At 46.9% G+C, this 9,536-nt stretch overlaps 1 protein-coding gene and 1 long non-coding RNA gene across 2 annotated transcripts; both read left to right on the plus strand.

Annotated features, from left to right (window-relative positions):
- Positions 1 to 5,515: 5,515 nt before the first annotated feature.
- On the plus strand, positions 5,516 to 7,067 carry LOC123158674 (thiosulfate sulfurtransferase 16, chloroplastic-like). Its single transcript, XM_044576576.1, has 6 exons — positions 5,516 to 5,831; positions 5,916 to 5,984; positions 6,074 to 6,199; positions 6,414 to 6,487; positions 6,902 to 6,998; positions 7,061 to 7,067. The coding sequence occupies exons 1-6, from the start codon at positions 5,743 to 5,745 to the stop codon at positions 7,065 to 7,067; spliced, it is 462 nt and encodes a 153-aa protein (XP_044432511.1). The 5' UTR covers positions 5,516 to 5,742.
- A 7-nt stretch (positions 7,068 to 7,074) lies between these two features.
- LOC123162308 (uncharacterized) lies at positions 7,075 to 7,495 on the plus strand. The gene is made up of 2 exons (XR_006481199.1): positions 7,075 to 7,128; positions 7,214 to 7,495. It is a non-coding gene; the product is annotated as an uncharacterized lncRNA (long non-coding RNA).
- The last annotated feature ends 2,041 nt before the right edge of the window (positions 7,496 to 9,536 follow it).

The following is a 9,536-nucleotide window of genomic DNA, read 5'->3' on the forward strand; positions in this document are numbered from 1 at the left end:
CTATACTAAAAGTGTGTTTTCCATGCCATTAGAATATTTATTTATACACTATTAACCTTAGTCCATTCCTTTATTGCAACTCTTGAGAATGCTACGTATAGTTCACCATGGGCAACCACATGTTTAGGCAGTTTCTTGATCTACAAGTCTCACCTCCCCTTATTTATTTTTTGTCACCATATAATTGAACTAATAAATTATTTAAAGTAGTTTTTGTCAGTGACTAACCTTCCAATTTATGATTTTGTACCACCTTGTATGATGGCTGCTCTTGATCTTCATTCGATTGTCTTATGGCCAAGTTACAAAATGATGATATAGTAAGTTATGAAGGTCAAACAAAAAGGCGTTCTGTTAATTCGTTTGTGCCCCATCAGACATTTTTCTAGGCTTGGGAGCAACATTTGCAGTGTTAGGCCCCCTTACACCTATTAATTTGAAAAAAGTCCTAAACGTTCCCATCTGCCTACTCCAACAGCAGCAACCTTCCGGTCAAGATCGAACAAGTTGGCGGATCAAAGGCAGAATTGGGCAGCCTAGATCGATGAAGTTAGTGGATCGGAACCTCGGACCTGGAGTGAGAATAGTGGCCGGGAGAAGAGTTTTTTTTACCCCGGAGAAGATTTTCGGGAATTGATGGCTTGAACATAGGATTCCATCTGCTCTTCTTAACATAAGAACGAAGGCCGCCGATCCGAACTTGTCTTAATGTAGTAGCCATAATTCTCACCCCAGCAAGGCAAGTCATCAATAAAAATGCACATGTGGGAAGCATGGTGACCACATGTGAGGAGGACTCCCGGTGTAGTGCTTATGCTACTACAACCTGACAATCATGTATGACACATTAGTATCATCGGAACTGAAAGAATTACCCATATCGATCAATTATATTCCAATCGATCAATTCATCATATGGAGGGCAATGCATACTTTTTTACACTATACTACATATACTAAATCTGGACCCGTTCAAATTTTGAGGATTTTTTGACTTTTTCATGCAGTTCAAACTGGTTAATCGGGTCTTGACACGTGGGATTAGTTTGGGATATAACCTGGTACGGTTTCGTGTGTGCGTTCCAATTACCACTGGAGATCTGGATGTGTGTCGGTTTGTGCATGCGAGCGAGTTGACCACTCTGTTGATTTGACCACAACTATTTATTTGCGGTGTTGCATGTGCTGGGTGCTCGGCAGTTACGATTTTTCTGGTTTTGCCTTTCCATGCAGCTTGCCTTGCGTGTACGTGTCTCCGGATGGGAGGTGTCATTCAATTTTATTTTATTTTTGAGGGGAGTGTCATTCAATTTTGAGAGCGTGATTTCTGTCGAGGTGTGTGCACGTGTTGTACTGGTTCTTATGTGCTGCCTTTTGTTGCTGCCGTCACGTCTTTATTTGGTTTAGTTTGTTCTCCGGGGAGTTCCAAAAGAAAAAAAGTTTGTTCTCCGGGGATTGACACGTCTCGTGCCGTTGTTCACGTACTCCCTCCGTTCCAGAATAGATGACTCAACTTTGTACTAACTGGAAGCAGCTCGAAGCCGCTCTTCACGATGGCTTCGGTTGTTTAGTGCTATTTTGCTTCGTGCTCCTGGTCCTTAGAAATCCTATAAATCGCGGTGTATTTGCTCAGTTTTCTTCCTCACTCTTGCACGTTGTGATCCCTGTTCATAGATGAATCGTGGTAGGCCTTGCTGAAGTAGCCTCCGTCGTCCGGGTCGTACTCCTGGAATTCGCGGAGTAGTTATCCCTGGCTCCCCCGTCCAAAGGTGTCGTGCAATCTCAGCCCCGGCTTTCCCGTCCAAAGGTGTTGTGCAGTCTCAGCGAGCAAGGCCGCCAGGTATGCTGTGACGGCGTACGTGTGCACCGGCCAAGGTCGCCGCAGGAGCGCGTCTTGTGGACTCGCCAGCCTTCGACATGGTCTTCATCACGCTCACTGCTTAGCAACCCCGGCGACGTCACCATTGCGGCGCGACGATGGCGGGTTGGCACGTAAGATGCGTCCGACTGCTGCTGTCGGACACAACCGGCGCCAACGATCTGTGCAAGCGTGCAATCCATGAACGCGGCCTGGCAGTAAAGCACAGCGCGTTGTAGCGCACATTATGTAGGGGAGCTCCGGCTTGGCGGCTTCTGCCGGCTGAAGCAGGAGGGATGCAGGGACGTGGTGCTAGCAACACGGCCTTAGCGCCATGGCCCTCGACTTTGGAGACCCTGTGACCCCTTCGCCCTCCCTGCTACCGGCACCCATGGCCCTCGGCTTCGGCCGCGGGTGGATCCCCATCACGCGCCATGGTGGTCGCTGGTTTGTGGAAACCATGAGTCCATGACTTCCACCTTGAGCCAACGAAGGAAGACCCACACCAGAAAAATAACGGAAGACCCACGTCATGCGCCACAGCGCGTGAGGCGACGTAACATGGCATGTAACTCGCGGGCGACGATGGCGTCTGACGTGAGCCTGTGAGAGTGATTCAGTGCGCAGGGGGCGTCGCGGGTGATGGTGGCGTCTGACGTGAGGTCGACGTGGCTAGCGGAGAAGGGCGGTGGTGGCGTTGGACATGAGGTCGACGTGACGAGCGGGTCGGAGGTGGACAGCGGTGATGCGGCGCACTGGGCGTCGGTGAGTGCCCTGCCTGGTGAGGATGAGTGCCTGTAGTAAACAAAGGAGACCTCCCGCAAGGACGACAAGCATGGTCAGTTGGTGAGCGGAGGAGCAGCAATTCCTGGTGACAATTCGACTGCAATTTCATCGTCCCAGACTCTCCCGGCCGCTGCTCACGGTTAGCTTTATGTTATCAAACGATTATTGACTACGTATTATGTTTTTAGATGCTAAATTGTATTCTGTTGGATATAGTCATGATCATGTTAGAGCTGCTATCTTTTCATCCTGAATAAAGGAAAGGACAAGGCAAGCTGAGATGGTAGTGAGACAAGTTCTTGAATGTATGGTCTCGTGCGAGCTTGCAAGGTCTCACAAACCTAATAATAAGCAAGCAAATGTAAGATGAAATCATATGGACGCAAACCCACCTGAAGTTTGTTTGAACAGTTCAGTTAGAAGCTATGCACTAGGATTACAACTATAACAAGAAACCCTAATAAACAAAATATATTTCCAAATATAACTAACACAGGACATGACAGATAGTGACTAATCTAAGCAACTGGGAGATAAGGTTAATCTAACGGATACAAAGATTTACATCACCAAGAACCCAATAAAAACAGAAAAGAGAAATGCCCATGAACATGAACTACGTGGCTAAGCAAAGGTTCCAGCAAAAAGAGTTTGCCACATGACTCAAAATCCTACCAAAAGTTTGCAACAAATTTTCTAACATTTTGCCACTTCATATGTAGCCACAACAACGATCCAACAATCACACACACATGTCCAAGACCGGCACACGATCGTATCCAAGCTTTCACACAAGCTATCTACTACTTCAACAAAGACACAGACCCAGTAGGCGGCCGCACTAAGCAACTCTAATGTGTTAATATTAGTGTCATGAAAAACAAACGAAATATAAATTGTTCTCTTTGCTATGTAACGCCTTCTATGTACTTTATCAAATAGATGAAAATCCTATTTTTCTTAGTTCATCGTGTCAACTAACACCTCACTAAATAGCACAAAAACATGTACTACTTAGCTCCAAATGATAAAGATTTAACCAACACACACACATGAGTCCGTTGTCATGGGCGCGGCGTGCCGCCGTGCGAGCATAGGCTAGTTCTTACAAAAGTCTGTCCATGAAGCCACCATTCACATCGACACCCCATCCGCACACATGCTGCCTTATTTGTTCCTCATCCAAATATTTCGATTAGTTCAACCTTCCATAGGCTTGAATGTTATTTTCTCAGTTCGTCTCGCTTGGAAACCTTGTACAATTATCCTGATGTAGGAAGGGTATCATGATATTTTGCTGATTAGCAATTAAACGACCAGATCTCATGTCCCTTATCTATTGCTCTGTGGGAGGTTGTTGCACATTAGTTGCATGCAGTGTCGTCCAGATATTTTGCAAGTTCGTTAACCTGGAGATATCTCTACATTAGGCAGTGTCATCCTTTTCCTCAATATATATGAAGCCCAATGACGGCGCGAGCCACGTGGAGGAGGCAAAGCAAGCTCTTGGATGGATTCTGGTGGATGCAAACATGTGAAGCTGTTTTTTTTGTCATGTACGTGAAGCCAAATACAAATATCTGAAGCTGTTTTTTTACATGTACGTGAAGCTAGCTTGAAAGGGCTATGGGTTGATTGATATTCTTTTACCTGGCTAGTCTATCTTCTTTTTAGCTGGCAGATCTAACTTTTTTTAAAGGGTGTGATGCCTGATCGATCTATTTTTAGTGAGTGGTGGTCGATCCATTTAGTAGTTTTTTTACATATACGTGAAGAGCTTTGATTACTTTTTTTTTGAGCATCAGTACAGACACAAGCGCTCATATACACGCACATACACTCATCCCTATGAACGCACACACGCACACTCTACCCCTATGAGCACCTCCGAGAGACTGAGCCGAAATAAATCCAGGAATAATGCGAGCACCAGGATTTGAACCCTGGTGGGTTGGGGATACCACTGTCCACCTAACCAACTCAACCACAGGTTGATTCGCGATCACTTTTTTTACATGTACGTGAAGCTATTTGATTGGAGTTGGGGCTGATCGACCTTTTTTTTTACTTGGAGGCTGGTGGGTCCTTTTTTTTATGGAATGGCTTGGGGCCGGTCAACTTTTTATTTGACGTGATCATTTTTTTTTGATGGAGTGGAGGCTGATCGATGCAGCACAATCCTTGCAGTTTTTTTCATCTATATTGAGGATTAAGCCGTGGACGCACATGCTAAGGAAAGTTGTAGTTTTTTTTCTTTTTGAGATGTAGTGCTTTTAGATCTAATCCATTATTTACGTCTTTTAAGTTATGGGTCCACCAAATCAACGACCAGATGTTTCTAATTTTTGTGGTAATTTGTAGCTTATTTATCTTTTTTCTAATTAACCCATCAAGCACTTTTTATATATAATAGATAGATAATATATGCCCAATCCATGTTTATTTTTTATAACATTGTTTTATCCAGTCCAACATTATTTTTTCACTCAGTCTACCAAGTACGTTTATTTCGAGAAAAATCAAATGAGTTGTAAATTCTAAGAAAAATAATTAATGGGATGCATGTCCGTAATATATTTTTTTCACCCAGCCCAACAAAAGATTGTATTTCGAAGAAAATAGAAATGGGATAAATTCATAATTAATAAATGAGCCGCATGTCCACCACAGATTTGGAAGTTTACAGTAGGCCCACGAGGTTGAAGCCTATGTAAAGCATTGTCCACTCGATCAACAAACTCCACTTAAAAAACTTACTCAAGAAATAATTCTAACAGCTGTAGCGGTCGAATTTATATCCGACGGCCGACGTGCTTCTTTAATCCCTCGTCTTTTTCCTCCATGTATATTGTACTAGTACTAGCTAGCAGGCAAAACGTACCATTGATTTCTCCAATCTCGAATAAATAGGAGCCCAAGGAGCCAGATTTCCATGGGTATACCGAGAGAGAGAAGAAGAGGGAGGAACTTCATTTGGAAACTCTCCTTCCTTCCTTCCGCTTATTGTGCCCAGTCCGGCTCCGGAGTCCCCAAGAACAAGTCCAGGAACAAGGAGGAGAACACATCGATCCAAACGAACGCCGAGATCGAGAGATAAAATGGCGTCGGCCAGCTTCATCGCCCGCTGCGTCTCCGTCCCCGCGCGCCTCATCGCCAACCCCACGCCCCTCGCCATCACCACCTGCAGGTAAGTCTCTCTCTACACAACCGATCCTGGATCCTTTCGGTTCCGATCTGCTTCATGCTCCGTCTCAAATGATCTGACCTGCAGGCTGCGGCGGCTTGGCGCCGTGGGAGCGAGGCCGGTGTGCGCTGCCGGGAGGATGCTCGGCTCCGTCAGGTCGGTCAGGGTGATCGATCGGGTGGGACTGGTCGAATGACAGGGTTTTATCTTTCGATTTATATGCTTGTTCCTTCTTCTCGCTCCAGATACGGCACCGGAGCAGCGTCGGGCCCCAAGGAAGCCAATGCGGAGGTGGCCGCCGTGCCGCCGTCGGTGCCGGTGCGCGTCGCCTACAAGCTGCAGCTGGCCGGCCACCGCTACCTCGACGTCAGGTAAACATACTGTCACCTGCTTAACCACACAATCACCTGCTTAATCCCTGCTCTGCCTCTGCCGCCTCTGCACTCTGGTCCCTGTACTGTCAACAGATAGAGAGAAAAATTCAGTTCGCTGCAGACTGTACAGAAAACAAATATGTAAATTGTAAATTGCATGAATTCGTTACATCGATCCGAAGCCAGTTTTGCTGATGTCTTGTGTCTGCAGAACGGAGGGTGAGTTCGGCGGCGGGCATCCGGCAGGAGCGGTGAACATCTCCTACATGCACAGCACCGGCTCAGGTAATTCATCAAACCCACTTCACTCCAGTGAAGCTTCCTCTTGTGTCTTGTGATCATAGAAAGAAATATATGGGACCAATGTTAGCAAGATCAATTATAGTTAAACATCTAGTCCAACGCAAAAGGTGTTGTATTTTTGGACTAGAGTGGTTTCAGAATATGAACATCCGCACTGACAAATCAGGGTAGGCAGCGCTGCAGTCAGTGGATAGGTGTATAAATCTGAACCAACACGTGAATGCACGTGAATCGTGGTGTCTCTCTTGGCGCCGCGAAAGGCCGTCGCCGGGCATTGTTTATTGTTGCTTGGGACCATGATCCGGAGCATTTTACGGATGCCGATGAATGAATAATTGTCCTTCCTGACATAGTTTACCTTGACTCCTCCAACAAAATTTGAATTCCCATTGGCAGGGATGGCGAAAAACTCGGGCTTTCTAGAGCAAGTGTCGGCGATATTCAGGAGGGAAGACGAGATCATCATTGTACGCCTTCCACTGATCCGAAACACGCTCGGTTTTTTTTTATTTCTTTTGGGTCATCATATCCTCCTTAAATTCAATTCAAACTTAGCTTGTAAATTTCAGGGATGCCAAAGTGGCAGGAGGTCCCTCATGGCAGCAGCCGAACTCCGCTCCGCCGTAGGCACGTCAATGCCAATCCATCTCATCGTCGCTGCTGTTTCATAAATGTCTCTCCCTGATGTGTGTCATGTAACTTTATCAGGGTTTCACTGGCGTGACCGACATCGCCGGAGGGTTTTTGGCTTGGAAGGAGAACGAGCTGCCGATCAACCAGTGATGTCGTCAACTTCTCTGAATGTGTCTCAAACATTATATAATCTGTCTTTAGGCGCGCTGCTCTGCTCCAAGGTTGTAACCGGTATGGTCGTCTTGATCTCGGATTCAAGACGGCACGAATAGTTAATGGAGCTTCATATAATTGTTCTAGGATATGTGCAAAATGTTGGCACAATTAGAGATTATGAGCCTGTTCAGTTTTCCTTTCGATGCCTTCTGTAAATTGTTCATTGTGTAAACCTAATCAGATCTGAACAACTTTAATTCTGATGAGGTACATGCGCACAAACACCAGACGCGCATGCACACATCAAGGTAGAGCACGCACGCACACAACAGCTCATCACACAAAGAACTCACCTTGGCTGTTCAAATTGACGCGCGCTGCCCACCGAAATCACGCGCTACTGGGCTATACGTATGAATCGAGGACCGGTGGGTGCAGTCCAACGGCTAGAGGCCTCGTCCGCCCCGTCCAATTTCACCCGCTTGTCGACGTGGCCGGAGAACTGTGGACGATCGATGCACCGTTGCTTGGCTTCTGAAGATTGGCAGGCCTGGATTCCCGCGAGTCTGCGGCTCCCATGGCCAGAGAGGCAGCAGCCACTCACAAGACAAGCCAGATGCTTCAATCAAAATCCTAAATCCACTCGCACATCACTTTTTCTTATGAAGGGAAAAGAAACCAAAGAAGCGACCAACAACAACAGAATGAATCCACTCTATAAACGACAGGGCCAAATCAAACCCATAACTAATTAAGAGACGCAAGATAGGTTTCGAGCTTGCCTTGCCTCCTTAGTCTTGTCCTCTTCGCCGCTCGCCTGCCCGAGAGGATCCCCTTCCCTCTCGATGTTTCCTCCCTCGCCACGTCCGCCGCGCCGGGAGGATCCGTTCTGATCAAGAAGCTTCTCACAACGGGGAGAGGCGCCATCCCCGTCGCCCAAGCCCCAAGGCGTAAGTCGCACGCGCACCCCGCACGCGGATGGATGCCTACTCCTCCTATATATAGAGAGAGATGGAGGCATGGCCGAGCCCAGAGAACAAGAAGGGGTGCAGCTGCGTGGTTCATGTGGTCAGAGGCAAAGGCCATGCCATGGATCAGTGACGTGGCGCAATCCATACCCTCCACTGCCTACCCGCCCGCATTCATTTCATTACGTGGCCCGAGCACGTACGCCGCTCAACGAGAGCCTTTGCACAATGACCAGGAAGCTGCAGACCCGCTGCATGGTTCGTTTTTATTAACGCGGCCTAGTAATCAAGCGGAGGCCTTGCATGCGTTGTAGTACCTGCTTTAATGCATCAATGGGGAGGGCAGCCAATCACCACACAAATTTGAGCGCTCCCTCTCCAAGTATAAGAAGCTATGATGACTTGCACTGTGCGTCTCGCACGTGGACCGATGACCGTTTCTTGCACTATGCATTTCGAGATTGATGGAAATAAATAAATATCGCTCTCACAACACCCAGCACAACATCACAAGAGTTGGGAAATGACATCATGTTTCAACACTTGTCTACCAGCTTACAAACGGTATCTACCACCGGCCATATCCATCATTTCCCAACACTTGTAAACCAAGAAATTCTATCTACACAACGGTATCTACCACCGGCCATATCCATCATTTGCCACTTGCGCAACACAAGGCACAAGTTGCTGGCTTGCCTTGCCATTTTACGCAATGCTTCAAAATCTCGGCTCTCAAGGGCCACTTCTTCTCTCTTCGGGACCTTGCCACTTCTGCAGGCAACGAAAACTTCTGCAGAAAGACCGGACATACATGGCCTGGACCCTAAGGTCTGGGAAGGAGCAGCAGACGCCCTCCCAGCCACAGGGTTGGGTTCAGCAGGCCTCCAGCACCTCACAAAACAAGCTCAATTACGACCAGCGCCGCTAAAAGCTCCATTCATCCGTCTTCTCTCCCTCCGCGAGATCAAACTTGCACCCCCATCTCCAGGATAGCTTTTCTTCCCTTGACCGTCATCCTGCAACAAACATGACTCCGAGTCAGAGGTCTCTCTCTAATCAACCCAACATAATACAATACAAAGATGTATGCTTATGCAATATTCAAATATCTTTTCTTATGCTGCTTGCATCACAAAACACAACCAGAACATTTGGAAAATCTATCTACGTGAGCATCAGAGAACCAGGATAAAAAATATCAGGAACCATTGTATGAGCTAGAATAATGGTCCATTGGCGGGTGTGAGAATTTAAACACTCGTGCTCATCAT

Source organism: Triticum aestivum, chromosome 7B (assembly GCF_018294505.1).
Source record: "Triticum aestivum cultivar Chinese Spring chromosome 7B, IWGSC CS RefSeq v2.1, whole genome shotgun sequence".
NCBI lineage: Eukaryota > Viridiplantae > Streptophyta > Magnoliopsida > Poales > Poaceae > Triticum > Triticum aestivum.

What these genes read in the sequence shown, in the direction of transcription:
- LOC123158674 (XM_044576576.1), top strand. Translation starts at nt 5,743, where the DNA reads ATGGCGTCGGCCAGCTTCATCGCCCGCTGCGTCTCCGTCCCCGCGCGC. An exon ending in CACCGCTACCTCGACGTCAG is followed by an intron (nt 6,200 to 6,413) that starts GTAAACATACTG and finishes TTGTGTCTGCAG; the next exon opens with AACGGAGGGTGAGTTCGGCG. An exon ending in CATGCACAGCACCGGCTCAG is followed by an intron (nt 6,488 to 6,901) that starts GTAATTCATCAA and finishes TCCCATTGGCAG; the next exon opens with GGATGGCGAAAAACTCGGGC.